The following is a 17,193-nucleotide window of genomic DNA, read 5'->3' as shown; positions in this document are numbered from 1 at the left end:
TGTGACCAAAACAAACCTTGCATTGATCATTGTATGATTCATTTACTTTTGTATCAAATCTTTATTCTTGAAGATTGTATAATGTCAATATTTACTTTTCAGATTTATCAACAATGCCTGCCTGTTCGATTAGCGGTTGCCCTTCGAAGACCCATGCGAAATCTGAAGGCACTACAATGCATGTATTCCCGAAAACTGTTGATCGAATAAGTCAGACATTGCGGATATCCACTGGATGAGCTGGAAAGTAGAGTCCAACAAGTCTTACAGGACAAGAGGGGTGATCGATACCGCATCTGCAGCCGGCACTTTTCCTTGGACATGTACACAACATCTTGGGTAACAAAGAAGAAGAAATGGCGAACGACACGGAAATTGCTCGAAAACGCTATTCCCTCTCTATTCGTCCACATTCCGCCACCGGTGAGTCAAGTGTCCGGATTTAGCTTTAGGCCTTGCGGTAGTGTGTAGGTAGCCGAACGGATTAATTGATATTGTAGGTGTTCTATCCCTTGTAATAATTTCGATATTGATATGAGTGTATAGTTTTTTTTTTGAATAATGACATTTATCAATATATTCTTTTTCGATTTCATAACCCACAAACGCAATGTATATATTTGGGAACAGGGAACTGTGCTGTATTGAGCATTTTTCAAGTATTCTGTCGCCTTACATGGCTATTTTTAATATTGGCACTTCATTATCAATCATTAATTTACCTTTACAACTTCTTGACTATCCCTTGAATCTGAAGAAAGAACATTCTACATCCTTGACGTGGTCGCAGTTATCAACCACTTGTAGCGCGTATCAGGTAATCTTACTAGGCTAATCCGCTACAGACTTGTTTTATGCATGTCAAGTAATAGTTTTATTTTATCGTGTAATTATTTTACCGAATGTTTGGTTAGTGCTTTCCAATTGATATACACCTTAGTTATCGTCCACTGGTGTTTGTTTTCAGTTATAATTAGTGTTATCCATACTAATGCAAGTACTGTCTTTCAGGGAGATGCTGAAGCGTCCGCCACATCTACAACATTTCTAGATGTTCTTCACCAGCAGGAGGTATGGATACTGACAGCTCCATCGAGCGTCATCATCAGAGCTGGAATTCTTGTCGTTTGATTGTTCTACACAATGTTTCATTCGTGGTTAGCCGTTGATATGTACCTGTGCTGTCGACCCCAGGTGTGTGTTATGTTTTCACTATTGTAATCCTCACTAATGCAAGTACTATGTTTCAGGCAGTTGATGGAGCGTCAACCCCTGCACTTGATGCAGAGCCTGACATTCAAGTAATTCCAGGGGAAGTGGAAGCGGGACCATGCGTATACGAATCGGCGCAACAGCTTTCGGAAGTGCGCACTACATTTGCAACATCCATAGATATTCTTAAGCAGCACGAGGTATGGATACTGACAGCTCCATCATGCATGATCATATAACGTGATTCCATTTGCTATACTTTCTTCCCTATTAACGCAAGTGCTGTGTTTCAGGAAGACGACGAAGCTTCCACTACAATCACAACATCCAATTTAGATGATGCAGATGTAAATAAATCAGAGAAATTAGTCGATGAAATGTGATCATATTTCGATTTTCCTTGATTCTTTTGGACAATGCATCATTTGTGGTTATCTCTTTATATGTACCTGTGCGTTCGACCCCAAGTGTGTGTTATGTTTCCAATATTGAAAACCATACTAATCCAAGTACTGTGTTTCAGGGAGATGACAGAGCTTCCACCACAATCACAACATCTCATTTAGATGATGCAGATGTAAAGGAATCGGAGAAATAAGTCGATGAAATGTGATCATATTTAGATTTTCCTTGATTCTTTTGGACAATGCATCATTTGTGGTTAACTCTTTATATGTACCTGTGCCGTAGACCCCAAGTGTGTGTTATGTTTCCAATATTGAAAAGCATACTAATGCAAGTACTGTGTTTCAGGGAGATGCGGATGCCTCCTCTCCAATACAACCATTCATGTCAGTCCATGCAGAGCCAGAGGTATGGATACTGACAGCTCCATCGAAATAGATCATCACTGGTCGAATACTTGTCGTTTGATTGTTGCACACAATGTTTAAATCGTGTTTGACTATTGAGGTGTATCCGTGTGTTGGTCCTCACGTGTGTTTTATGCTAACAATATTTTGATACATAGTAATGAAAGTACTATGTTTCCGGGAGACGATGGAGCCTCATTCCGTGCTGTCTATGCGGATACAGAAAATATAGTCGTTGCAGCGCAAGAGGAAAGGAGGACATGCGGAAACGAATCGGAGCTAGAGCGTGCATATGTTGAAGGTCGAGTCAAAAAAGTTGCAAAGAAAGAAAACCAAAAAAAGGTTAGTTACAAACAGTTCATAACTTTAAAAAAATGTTTGTGCTGGGGACTATTTTATGTTTTTTTCCAGTCAATTGGACTACACTTTATCTTGTGTTTAAACTGAACATCCCTTTTCCAATCTCTCCTCCAGTTACCCTTGGTTGTCAGAACTATGCATACACAGACAGTGAAGCGAATGAGAGATGTTGCTTGCCAGACCATGTAAACTATGGAGGAACTATTAATTGAGGCGAGGCGTGTTCAGGCTCGAGATGCTCATGTCCAATGGCCAGAACATGAATTAACTGTGTTTGGAGACTACAGCAAAGTTGCATTGGACCATAGCTACAGTGCGACCGCACCACCACAAGAAGATGTTATTGAATGTATTGAAGATAGCTCTGAAGTAGTTGCAGATCAATTCACACAATCTACACCCGCCAAAAATTTGCCACCAAAAAACCTGTCGACATTGTTGTGTTCTCCCATCAATGTTGAAGTAATAGATGTCGAAATGACAGAGAATGAACCAGCCGCAGCATCCATAGACGCATCAGAACTTGATATCAGCGATATTACTTTCCAATGTGTTGAAATCTCCACAACGTCACAGGCCGAAACAACGTTGACGCAGGATGACAGTCTAATGAAAGAGAGCAAATACATTGTATTCGACAGTTGTTTGATGGAAATTATAAGTATGCTGAAATGTGTGCATTCCATTAGAGGGAAAGTATGTGGGAAGCCATTGATTATTTGTGACTCGTCAAATAAAAGGCAGTAACGTCAAAATAAATGCTGCCTGTAGATTAAATCATAGGTTCTCATGGTCTGCACAACCGATGCTGGGGAAACTGCCAGCAGGCAATCTACTGTGTGCAGCTGCATCACTTTTTAGTGGCTCCAGTTTTAGAAAGTTAGAGGCTTTCTTTCAGTTTGTGGGACTCCATTTCATTTCTAAAGCGCTGAACTACATATACCAACGTGATTATCTGTTTCCGGCCATTAGTGATGCTTGGAAAATTGAACAATTGTCTCTAGCAAGTACATTCAAAGACAAACGATTCAGGCTAGCCGGCGATGGACAGTGCGACAGCCCTGGATTTTCTGCCAAGTACTGCACCTACCACTTTCAGGACATGGATAGTAAGAAAATTGTGAGTTCGGTGGTCGTGCAGGTAACACAATGTACATCGTCAGTGGCCATGGAGAAACTAGGATTTATAAAATCAGTGGAATATCTACAATCAAGGGGAATGCACATCAACCTTAATTGCCAAGACAATGAGAGAGCAGTTCCCACATATTAAACATCAATTTGACGTATGGCATCTTGCTAAATAAATCAGTAAGAAAATCTCGGCTGCAGGGGAAAAAAAAGGTTTTGAAACTATTTTGCAGTGGTCCCATTCTATCACCAACCATCTTTGGTGGAGCTCAAAAACTTTTGAAGGGTCACTGTAAATACTACTTGAAAAATGGCGTTCACTGATGCACCACTGTACCAACGTTCACCGCTGGACAGCAAATCAACATTTCCACCAATGTGAACATGGCCCTTTGTCCCCAGAGGAGGCACGGAAGAAGAAGTGGTTGATTCCATCTTCACCGACACACAAAGCCATTGAGAAGATTGTTTTCGACAAAACTCTATCAAGAGATTTGAGAGGACTGACAGAATTCTGTCACACAGGAGATTTGGAGGTGTTCCACAATATGTGCCTAAAGTACAGGCCAAAGCGCTTGCATTTTAGCTTTCGGGGCATGAAACATCGCACTCTACTAGCGGTCTTGGCCCATAACAGCAATGTCGGACGTGAACAATCTAGGACTAGGGGTATAGTAAGGATGCCTCGCTACACTAAGGTGTTTTCAAAACGAAGTAAGCAATGGGTGATCAAACCAGTCTATGATGAAATTCAGTTCGACTTTGTGAAAGGCTTTATTGTTGCTGTGTTAGAGAAGCACAGATATGGAATTTTGGACGTTTCTGTGCAGAGCAGTGATCCATTGCCACCGAACATTGCGACTGTGCCATGCCCACCCGAAGCACAGCTGGTTGTGAAGTACAAATCCCGGTTTAAATAATTGCAATACGATTGTCTTTTTGTAAATAAATGTTATTGTACAGTGTACCTGTAACCCTAACTCCTACCTTCACCATCATGGGTGGCGAACAAGCTGGGTGTCATCTTTGAATTCTCTCTATTCACCTCATATATGTGTATGTATATATTTTTCTCATGTCTCATCTCATGTAAATGTAAATGCTGCGCACTGTTAACGGAGGGGAGGCTTGCGTATTGCAAATAATAAAACAAACAAACAAACAATAAATCTCACTTTTAACTCAACTCCTGTGGTACTTTATACTTTCCCTGACCTTCCGCCAAAAATTAAATGTCTCAATTTGGGCTGCAAAGCTTGCAGACAACGGGGACAAAATTGGGGTACTTAGAACGCGCCAGCCAAGTGGGCCTGGCATTTGGGAGAGAAGCCAGTTCGCATTTGCACATTGAGGCGCACTACATAGACGGATTCTAAACTTCAAGTTCTCACAGATGCCTATACTACGTGATGTTGCAAATAAAGAATGCGAAGGACAGCGGCTTTGCTTTTCAGCTCGCGCCCAGATGAGGCCCACAAGTCGCACTGGAAGTATAAGAGTCTATTGTTTCTTGACCTTGAGACAGGGACCAAGCCGAAAGAACTACATTTGAAGGGGGTGCGCAATAACGTAAGAGACGATAAGGCAGAAAATTCAGAAACTAGACCGAGTTTCATTTTAGTTCAGTATACGAAAAATCGTTGTCAAGAGCACGGTCCGTTTTACAGACTGCATTACGAAGAGACACAATGGAAATTTCAAATATAATGTAAGTAAATCTTTACACGCTTTTATACCGGAATGAAGATTTAATGAATGGATGCATGAATAAATGAATGAATGAAGAGCTAGGAAAAGCAAGGAAAACGTGTTCGTAGTGGGCACATGGGCATGCAGGTCCACTGGTCTCACCGATCTCGGTCCTTGGCCCAGCCACTTTTCCCTGCACTGCCTACCTGCACTACGGGACTGTCTCTGTATCCTTCAGCCCCTTCTCCCGGCATTTACCTTGCACTTGCCACCAGCTGGCCCTATTATTTAATTTTTATTCAACTAACCATGTACAGCCCTTTTACCCCCCAACCCCCTTCCCCATGCGCGATCAGAAAGACACCTGGCCTAGTAGGATCGTTGTCTGTCTGCCCTTGTTCCCCACCTGCCTCGTCACGCCTAGAAACACCTGAGTATAGGCGCGTTACAAATGCCATATCATATATCATATCATTCCTCACGCATGTAGACTAACTGTCGTTTATCATTGTGTGTTGGCCTCGATTTATTTTGTTACTTTTCGCATTGATTTTAGAGCCGAACATACTCCATTGAACTATCCTTGCAAGCAAATAGTTTCTGATCGGCTGTGATAAATAAAATAAGTAATATTAATGAAGATCGGCTGGCGAGACTAATTATAATTTTTTTGTTTTCATAACAGGTATTTGCTCCCCTTCTGCTACTGCCATCGGTTTGAGACACCAGCAGATGGCTTTTACAGTAGACACCTGCAGCTTCGTGTGAACAACTGGAGCACACTGACAATTTTATGGGACGATCGCCAAGGGCCCACATGCTCTTACGCTGTACTAGTGGCTAGAAGCAACATATCAACCTTTACGATGGACTAGTGCCTAGTTGATGGAACAGCCTTGCGGTTCACCATGTTTCCAAACTGCTTCTTTTAATGAAAAACAACACCCTGTGTACCATGGCAGATACAGATAAAAGAAAATAAATGGCTTTCGGAGTTCATATGGCAATTGCTGAATATTCTCTAAACATTTAATGTAAAATAAATGTACTTTACCAAATGTACCGTGTTGCTGTTTGATTTTAAAGTACAGTTTCATATTCCGAATTGTGGCGCGATGTGTTGTGAGATGGTCTGTGTTGGTTTTCGGGATCTGTGTGGAGTCGCGTAGAAGACGACTGGGCGCGTTTGCCTACGCAGCACAGTAACGTCACGGAGAGAGGCAGGGAATATGAATGTTTGGATAATGTCAAGCTCAGGGACGGGGAAATTGATTTAGTGCCGCAGAAGCAGGTCAGCCAGGGTGATGCGGCAAGTGATAGGATTATCAGAAAATGGCGGCGCCCTGGTGCTTGTTTTCGCGTGCGTTTAATGGACGAAAACTCGGGTAAGGTCCATAGGAAAGTTTTCTAAAATCGAGCCACTTAGGCTTAAAAAAACATGGCCGACCCGTAGGGACAATAAACATTTTTACTAGACCATGCCTTTAATGTCTGCTGAATTCACAAATGTTTTCTCCAATTGCATCAATATATATCTTATTGACTGCTTAGCGTCCTCTTTTCTTAGTTCCAGCCACTCTTTAGTCTGCTCGGCTTTAATTCCAGTCTTGTTAAAATGTTTTTCTATCAGAGTGTCAGGACTCAATGGTATGTAAATGTTCTGGAAAATCATCCTTCTATCACTCATGATGAATCTTGGTGCTTCTTCTACCGCAACACCAGATGCTGGTCCAGGCTCAATGACAACCTGTGCTTCTAAGTTTTTGGAGTTCCCTCCGAATATCATCATAATTATCCATATTGTTGGCGTCATCGTCAATGCTGATTGCTTTGCAGCCTTGGTCTTCGGCCCCTTCCGGGGCTTCTCCGGAATCCGTCCGCATGGGCTCCAGGACCCCATTGCCTCCCGTGTCCTCTGGTCCCGTAACCTCCAAGCGAAAATGTGTTAATATTCTAAATCAAATAGAAAAGAAACAAATTAAGTACTTAGCACAATACTAACTTCACCCTTTCCAAAAATAAAATCATATATATCCATGCACTTCATAAATCATTTTGCCCTCTTCCTCTCGCTTTCTGAAATTAAACACATGTTAAAGAGAAAACAAACATACATAAAATAGCATTCAACATTTAATACATTTTCATTTTGTAAACAAACTCCATTAATTTCAGCTTCCATTTCTTATATATATGTATATATATATATATATATGTCACAGTGTTTGTGTTCCATTATAATAATCAATCACCCCTATTTTATTTCTCTGCTACTGCCTGTCCAATAGACTCATTTATTTTCTTTCACGTATTCAAGTGACTTTATATGTTTCTACATGCTCAAGCCTTTTAACCTCATGTCTGGGATGCCATGGTTTAATTTGATTTACATGAACAAACTGTTCTGTTGCTGTTTCACCTTCAGTTTTCAAAATGTTGTACACTACGGGAGATATCTATAATTCAAAATGGCCCCTGCCAGGCTGCCAAAAATTTTGAATTTTTCTGTTTACTTTTTCCAAAATGAAATTTATACACCTGATCACCCACACAATACTCTTTCACTGATGTCTTTTTATCATAATATGACTTTGCACTGTCAGCAGCTCTCTCTAGATTTCTCTGTACAAAAGCAAATGCATGTTGTAAATGCTTCCTCAGTTCATCAATGTATTCATGAACTGTGGACACGCTCACAAGTGTCTGCTCATGTGTTCTGTATAGCAGGTGTTGTGGTAACAACATTTTCCTACCTGTCAAAACCTCATGGGTGCTAACACCCGTTGCTTTGGCAGGAGTTGATCTGATTGCCATTAAAACCAAAGGTAAACGTAAATCCCAGCTGGAACCTGCTTCTGCCACAAATGTTTTCAATATGTCCACAACAGACCTATTACTGCGTTCAACTCCACCCGAAGAAGCCCCCCGATATGCAATATGTAATTTTCTTTTCACACCCAGTATTTGCCATACCTTACTCATTAGAGCACTTGTGAAATGACTTCCTCTGTCTGATCTATTCTTTGTGGCAACCCAAACCTTGAAAACACATGATTCACCAGTAATGTGGCTGCTGTTTGCCCACTACAGGTGCAGGAATACACTCAATCCATTTCGACATCAAACACACCACACTTAAAATATAACGGTTCCCCCTGCTCGACCTCTTTACAGGCCCTACATAGTCTATTTGCAAATCTGATCATGGAAGAGTTAGGTCTCTTTTCATTAATGGAGCTCTATGCATTGGTGAAGCAGGTTTAAATTGGGCGCATACTAGACATCCTCTAGTATATAATTCCACATCTTGGGACATATGTGGTCAATAAGCATAATCTTTTAGTATTTCCCATGTTTTTTGTGAACCTCTGTGGCCTGCAGTTATTGCATCATGTGCATGGTGTAGCATTAGCCCTCTGAATGAAAGGGGTACCACCCACTGTATCTGTTCTGTTATGGACTCTCTAATCATGAGTCCATCCTGTAGTCTAATTCGTTTTTTATTCTTTAATAGCACCCTCAACTCTTCTTTTCCTATACAATCATTTTCTGTTAAAGGGTTTTGTTCAGGATCTATCAAATGATTATAATATATTCCCAAAATTAGATCATCCTTTTGTGCCTCAATCAGATCTTGGTCTGGTGTATCATAACTCCATTGTGCTACTGGTTGATCTACCTCCTTTGGTGCTTTAGGATGTGTTACTGCATCAATTTGTATTTCACCAAGTAAATGTTCAATAGGTAGCAATTCTCCCATCACAGCCCCAATTTTAGCCAGGTGATCTGCCTTATCATTCCCCTCCTTATCTTCTCCTGGAGTTTTTAGATGTCCACGAATTTTCCTCCAGTATATTGTTAAGTCATTCTCTGACACCAATTTGTCTATGGCTTGTAACATTTTTCCATGTTTAAGTGGCTTTTTGTTGTATGTAATCATGCCTCTCGCTTTCCAGCCAGGTAAATATTCCACAAAGCTATTTCGTGCATAGTCAGAATCAGTCACCAGGACAATTTCACTGAATTTATTATCAACCGCAGTAGCAATTGCTTTATAAATGGCTGCCAATTCCGCTACTTGACTGCTCCTAGCTCCAATTCTCATCCCTATACTAGGGACGCCTTCACATTTCAACCATACATTTCCTATTCCTGACACTAATTGTTTATTACTGTCATTTTCAATGTGAAAAGCACAACCATCAACATATACAGTTGGCAAGTCCTTGCATGTCTTTTCATCAAAAGCTTTGTGTGGTGATTGTTCAAATTCCTGTAAATTAGGTTCCACTTCCATTTCGTTTGATACTTGTTCAGCTGCACAGTCATGTAAATCTGCTAAACCTTGAGCAATTGGCCTTTTTTTATTTTGGCCATATCTCACTTCTACAGGAAAACCCTGTAATGCCAGCATCCATGAAGTGATTCTGGACTATGCTAGATTACCTGACCTAATTCTTTTACTCTCTAAAAACTGCAAAGGTTGGTGATTTGTCTCAATAATCACCTTTTCTCCCTGAACAATGGGGTGGAAATGTTGTAGCGCCCAAACAGTGGTTAATAGGGCCTTTTCACATTCATTGAATTTAATTTCAACTTGGGAAAACGCCTTACTTGTATAGGCAATGGTTTTGTGATTCAAATCATGTTTTTGTGATAACACTGCTTACATACAATGTTCAGAGAAACCTATTTCTATAAAGAAATCCCTGTCCTTTATGGGATATGCTAAACGTGGTGCCTTTACAAGACATTCCTTTAATTTAGCCACTGCCTCAGACTGCTCTTTTTCCCATTTCCAGGATATATTCAGTTTAAGCAGTTTAGTGAATGATTGAGTGATTTCAGCATAATTTTCAATGAACTTTCTGTTATAGCCTGTCATTCCTAATAAACTTTTTACCCCTTTCACATTTTTAGGGTCTTTTAGTTTTTGTATGGCCTCTATATTTTTCTTTTGTGGATTTAGTCCATGTTCAGTCACTTCATGGCCTAGAAAGTTCACTTTTTTCTTGCACCATTGTGCTTTTTGTAAAGACACTTTGGCGCCTGCTTTCTGCAATTGGCCAAGCACATGTCCTATTTAATCAAAATGGCTTTTCAAGCTTTCATTTTTTATCAGCAGACCATCCACATAAACTATAATTCCTCTTTCTGCTGCATCAGGCATAGCTTTTCTCAAAAATATGCCAAATTCACTCCCACTATTGACGTACTCGAATGGATTTCTAACCCATGCGTATTGAGTCTTATCAAATGAAAAGGAAAATAAATTCTGTATCTCCTCTGCCAATGGCACGCACCAATATCCAGAGGTGAGATCTAATGTGGTAAATACTTTTGAACCATGTACCTGAGCTAATCCCTGATCAATGAATGGCAGTGGCCATCTGGATACTGGCACTCTTTTACTTAACTCCCTCAAATCTGCACACAGTCGCCATTCACCATTTGGCTTTAACACACCTAAAATAGGTGTATTGGATGTGCTATGAATGGGCCTGATGATGCCTTGCAACTCCAAATTTTTAATAATCTCTGCCAATGACTCTAAACATGCCAGTGGTAATCTATACTGACGCACAAATATTGGACTTCTGTTACACCCTTCCGGTAGCGTGTCCACATGTAAATCAGTTAGACCGCACTCATAAGCATCTTTTGCAAATACATCTTTAAACTCCATAAATATCTTCCTCAGTTCATTTCTATCCTCATCGTTGTCACATGCATCCGCTGATAACATCTGCTCCTCTACCATTTTGGAGAATTCTGGAAAATGTTCTGGCATGGGAATCTCGGTGCTTTCCTCTAATTGTGTGGCTGTGTCTCTTTGTAAAGCTGCCACTTTTAAATGTTTTGGCATATCAGCTTCCACTTCAATGGGCTGATTTTCTATTTCATTTTCATTTAAGTTAAATGTTATGCAATCCTCTTGATGACAGCACACTGTCTCACTTGAATCATAAGGGTACAGAATTAATTTTAAATATCCCTTTAGGCTGAGAGTCCAGGTATTCTGGCAATTCACCCTTAGCATGTACATACTTTTCAGGGATATTTCCAATCACCATGTTATTTAGATCTGCTGTGTAATGTGATTTTTGTATGGCCATTCCTAATGGGGAGTTTTCCTCTAAATTAATATCCTGACAACCTTTATTATTCACCATAATTTTTACAGACCCTTCACCCACATCTACCAATGGAATGTATTCATAATCCAGGCCTTACTGTTTTATGGATTCATTCAGACACACAAATGCATCAGAATCTTTCATCTGCTGTCCATTTTTGCATTTCAGTGTTATTGCAAACTGCTTTGTGAATGCAGGGATAATAATATATTTCCTCATTTGTAATTCAATTGCATAAGGGACCAGCTGTGCGCAATGATAAGCCCTTCTTTTGTCTTCAAATTCAGATGCCAGCCCACCTATGCGTGACCATAGCTTTTGATTAAGGAAATCTAATACCATACACATTCTGTGCATGATGTCATTGCCCATGTAAAAGTAATTTTGTGTTCCACTCACTATCCAAACATTATGGTAAATTGTATTTTGTCCAATGCTAATTTTCAGCATGCATCTACCTGCAATTCGGTTTTCAAAGTCTGGACCGTCCAAACCAGAGACATACTGGTTTTTAATCCTAAATTTCGGGATCTCCTCCCTTTCCATTATTTTTTGCAACAATTTCTCATTAATGAAGCTCCTTTCCTGTTCAAGCGCTAAAGTGGCTTTTATTGTTTTAGAATAACCATTTATCCCAACATGAACCCATGGTTGCTCATCTTCCATGTGTATTTCAGCAAGAGTGGTAATGTGTTTTTCTGAACCTGCTCTAGGAGCAGTATTCTGTTTGCATGTCTTCTCTTTTAAATAAAAACGTAAGGTGTGCTCATCTATGGCAGTTTGCCATTCTTTCCTTGGGTCAAAGTATATTTGTACAGGTAATTCTTCATTTTCACTCTGCATTTTGTCTTGACACATTAATATAACAGTGACGCTAGGTATGCAACTATTCTGGAGATACACCTCCACTGCATCATTTGTTTTGGCAACGCTGTGACATTCATTTATATTGCTGTTTTGTGATTTTAGTTTCTTAGGTCTCAATGTTTTTTTAGTTAAGGACCACAGTACTCCATTCACCCCATCTATGAGAGGAGACAATCTTTTTAGGCAATCTGTTCCCATCAGAAATGGTATTTCACAAATGGATGTGACCAATACCTCCTGTTTCATTCTGTGTTTACCTATCTTTATGTCAACCGTGGTGACGCCTATAATAGGCACCTCCTCCCTGTTAAAATTATGCACTGGACCTTGATTTTCCTTCACTATGATCTGATTCTGCGGAGATCTCTCTTCATTGATACTCTTTACTAATTCTTTAGACATAATTGTGGCCTGTGCGCCAGTGTCAATCATTGCAAATGTATGGCATTTTTCTTCTAAAGTGATGGGAGCATAATACCTGTCTTCAATTTCCTCTAACACACATAAGAAATGCGAATTCTTACTGATTTCAGGGCTCACCTTTCTCAGGTCTTTTTCACTTTTGGATAAGCACATTGGTAAATGGAAAGACATTTTTCCCTCCTTTTTGCTCATTCCTGTGTGAGAGACTTTATTCATTTCCCCATGTTCAGAGGTTTTTTGGAGTGTGGCCACCGTTCGCCCATCCATCCAGGTATCATCAGAGGTCACACTACAACCCTTCAACTGAACATGTGTAACAACATCACTTATAATTTGTCATTGTCTAATTCTGTGCATTTGTGATTATTCAGTATGATACCAGCCCTTTTAACCTCTTCAAAAATATGTGGTTCAAATAATTCTTGAGGTGATTGACCTATACCCTCCTTTTGAGCATTTCTTTTTCCTGCCTGTGTTTGGTCATTGTTTTGATTGCCCAGGGAAGGAGTTATAGCATCGCCACTTACTCCCGGTTCACTGGTATTCCCAATGCATGAGTCATTTTTCTTAAATCTGTCTCTTTGTTCTTTTGGATCTTCAGGTTTTCCTATTTCATTTGTACAAATCTCCAATGTTTGATTTAGTTCTAGGTTAAACCGTACCTCTCTTTTAGAAGTATTTGCATTTTCTGTTACATGTTCATTTACAGGTCTTTTCACTTTTAAATCATTAGGCATCTCAGAGTCATTATGCAAAATTACATCAGAGCAAACGGTCTTTTTGGCGCGGTAGGTATCATAAGTACTTAGTCACTTTTCAGAAGCCCCCCGGTCATTGCTATGGCCTTCTACCCCCTCTTTTGATGACTATTTTTGTGCTGTACAGAGCTTTCCTATTTGTTCAGCTAACATTTTCACTTGGGCCTCGAGGCATTGGAACCTTTCCATCTCTCTAGAATCCTCTCTCTGTGGCCTAGATCGATATTGGTTGTTTTCCCCCTGATTGGATCTATTCTGATACCTCTCAGGTGAGTGATTTCTACTGGGCTGGTTCCTGAACTCTTGATTCATTTGTGTAGGGGAGCGGGGTTGCGCCCATCCTTTGGTTGTAGTCCCCTGGTGGGGAATCATTGTACTGACGTGGAGTGTAGTTCATGTTATGCCTCATGTCCTGTCTCTCAGGTTGTGGGTACTGGCCCCTATGCTGATTCCCATTATCAGCAAATCGATCCACATATCAGGGTCTATCCTGATTACCATATATCATGGTATTGGGATCAAATCTGCTTTGTGTCCCCAATGTCTGATAAGGACCATCATTTCTTTGATCCTGATTTTGTCTCTGGTTATTGTTCATACCTGACATATCAGGTTGATAGCCTGCCCGGGCCCTATCTCCTAAGTACCTGGGGCTGATGTAGCTCTCCCTATTACTAGGATCATGTGATTGAAACATTGGTACAGGGTGTGATGACCTTTGTTGATTACCCCTCTGTTCAGGTGCCAAATTATTTTTACTTGGACTTTGAGCAGACTCAAGGGACATTTTGGCTGACCTGATTTCCATCACTGTTGCTGAGGGTTCTTTAGATTTAGGTCTAGTATCTTTCATTTTATCACTTTCTGTACCCTGACAATAGAGTACCTCATATAGTTTTGTGCTTTGGTGTACAATCCATTCCAGGGACTTGTCATGGTCAAATTCACGGACCAATTGGGATATGATGTCTTTCTGCAGCCCATAGAAGTAGGCAGTTTTAAACTCATTGGAATTGGGATCAAAAGATACATCAAAGCGAGAAAATGCTCTTTTTAAGTCTTGTAAAAATTGGCAAGGGGATGTATTAGGCCCAGAAGCGATTGCGTAAGCAACTTTCTTTGCCTCCTGCAATGACTGGAAAGGAGAAAAATGACACCTCATCTCTTTTTCAAACTCTGCCCATGTCATATTCTGCTGTTCATTCAATCCCCTTATTATACTGGCCGTCGGAGCATCTAAAGTTAAATGAAAATACTGCCTGTACTGTTCCTTAGGTATCTGGAGGGCTTTAAAAATGTCATGAACCGCTTCTAAGTGATCCTCTATGCAGCATTCCCCTCCTTTTTTAAATGGTTTGATCAGGGCTTTGATGGATTTCATTATCTTTATGGGGCTACTTGTTGCAATGCATGGAATTGCACTACCTGGTGACTCAACCCTGGTTCCAGATGTATGGGATTGGTGGTGGCCCCCAATAGGAGTATCAAATCCCCCAAGGGCGCTGCAACCAAGTTCAGTCACCGGCCCATTCATTGAGGCACTAGCTCTTTGGGTAGAAATAGAATTCACCTCAACTCCATTGAATGTGGTGCCCTGCCGCCTCTCCTCTGACCTGGGAATGCACATTTGCTGTTCCAAGTCCTTACACTTTTTAAGGAGCCTGTCTGCTTCGTTTTGCAAATAGTTGTTTTCATCACTCATTTTATTAATTACCTCCTGCATGTCACACATTTGCATTTGGCATTCATTAAATTCTTTATTTCTCTTGTCTCTTTCTTGAAGTATTTTAATCATTTCTTGTTCTGCATTTTGGAGGTCACTTTCTTTTTCAAAATGTTCTTTTTGTAAAACTTGCATTTCTGAAACCATCTCATCTTTATCTTGTCTAATGTGGTCCACGAATGCTTTTAAGTGTACCAATTCTTGCTCACAGTCTTCAAACTGTTTCTTGCTTTTGGACAATTGAATATCAAAATCTCTGCATTGTAGTAACTGCATCTCTTTTTGACATACATCCAATTCCGCTCTTAACATTTCCTCTTTCTTACTTGCCCCATCTAAGTCAGTCTTTAACCTGTTAATTAGCTGGTTATCATTTTCCTGCATTTGCAGGGACCTATTCCAAATAAACCAGATCTTGGCGCATAGCCGTATCAAACAGTCTTTCTCTGCATTTTTATTGGCTGCATTTAATAACCTTAGAAGGCAGACCTGAATTATACTGCCTTCTGCAAAAATATTGTCTAGTTTTTCTTTCTGCACCTCACCATGAATGCAGTCATGCCATTCTGAGGTACTATTCGATGACCACGTCCCATGTGCAAATAATTTTGCCTCTAAATATTGCACTAGGTCTGAGAATTTGGCTTCCCTTTGAGACATTCTGAAATTCGTTTTTAGTGACACACTGCTATTATGAAATGGGTTCCCTTTAATGTACAGATGGCGGTGTGAGGCACACTTGCCACGCCCAGTAGGTGCTCTATGATCACTTTCCCGGCCTGCAACGCACCATAAATATGTTGGGTATTTTGTGTAGATTTGGGACCTAGCTGTATTTTCTTACCGCCAAGAACAAAAATAGTTTAGTAATAACCACTCCTTGTATTTAGATTGGGTTTGGTATTATAGTGGTATAGTGGCTATGCATTATTTCAGTACACAGATACATTTGGTTGGTATACATTTCGTTGTGGTATAGTGGTGAGCATAATTTCTTTGTTTTATTTCTGGCCCCAAACATACAAAACCCCTTTCTTTTGTTTAGGCTGTTCTTGTGATCTCTAGAGGCCTCAGGCTTCTACATTATTCAATAACACCACATTTTCATATGGAGTGCCACCAGGGCAGTTTCTAGCGAAACAGGGCGAAACACTAGTAATGCACCCCCCCACCCAACCCCACTCCCACCGCGCTCCACTCCCACCACGCGCCACTCCCACCGCGCGCCACTCCCAAACAAATGAAATCGGTTTTATTACATCATGATTCAATAACTTTGAAGTAACTCCTTGGACAAAGCAGAGTACACAAACAGTATATACTACTTTTAAAGTTTTGTGTCCATTTTTAGTCTATGTTAAGGGCACTCTCCTCGACTTTGCTGCTGCGAAAGCATTTATTGCTGCTGCATAATCAATGTTTTCAACAAGTTCACTCTCAATTGAAAGCATTGCAAGAGCTGATAGCCTTTCCTCTGCCATTGTGGAGCGCAAGTATGTCTTTATAAGTTTCAATTTACTAAAGCTCCTCTCACCACTTGCCACTGTAATTGGAATCGTTAGTAAGATCCTTATGGCAACCCACACATTTGGAAACAACCAATGGAGGTCATTACAACCTTGGTGCTAAGTGCACCAACTTTACCACCATGGTGTAAACTCTGTTTACACCATGGTGGATGGCGGATTTACCGCCCCATTCCAAGGTGAGTGGGGCGGTGAATCCCAATTTCCCATTTTCCCTTACCCATTCCCATTTTTGCCCCATAGGGCATAATGCGAGTGGGGAAGGCGGTAATTACGCCGCCGTAAATTACGGCGGCGTAATTAGCACCATGGCGGGTTAGCGCCATGGATTTTAATGCCTGCTAAAAGCAGGCGTTAAAATCAGAATCAGGCGTTAAGGGTTAACGGTGGCGTTAACCCTTAACGCCTGAGTTGTAATGAGGGCCAATGTGTTTTTGAACGATGAATGTGCTGCAAAACCTCAAGGGGCGTAATAGAACTCTTCTGAAGCGATGGCTGGATATGTCTCAGTTCCTCAGCCAACTTGAAACCATCTAGATCAGATTCTGGTGCACT

General features: G+C 40.6%; 1 protein-coding gene across 2 annotated transcripts in view; it reads right to left on the bottom strand.

Annotated features, from left to right (window-relative positions):
* Nucleotides 1–2,991: 2,991 nt before the first annotated feature.
* Nucleotides 2,992–17,193, bottom strand: part of LOC138582130 (oocyte zinc finger protein XlCOF6-like) — a 371,424-nt gene continuing 357,222 nt past the window's right edge. For both annotated transcript variants that reach the window (XM_069653138.1, XM_069653139.1), the window contains one exon: nucleotides 2,992–7,157. In XM_069653138.1, the coding sequence (XP_069509239.1) occupies nucleotides 7,150–7,157 (8 nt within the window). In that variant the 3' untranslated portion in view covers nucleotides 2,992–7,149. The remainder of the gene's footprint in view (nucleotides 7,158–17,193) is intronic.

Source organism: Ambystoma mexicanum, chromosome 3q (assembly GCF_040938575.1).
Source record: "Ambystoma mexicanum isolate Mex_15411 chromosome 3q, UKY_AmexF1_1, whole genome shotgun sequence".
Classification (NCBI taxonomy): domain Eukaryota; kingdom Metazoa; phylum Chordata; class Amphibia; order Caudata; family Ambystomatidae; genus Ambystoma; species Ambystoma mexicanum.
This window is presented reverse-complemented; position numbering and strand designations above follow the sequence as displayed.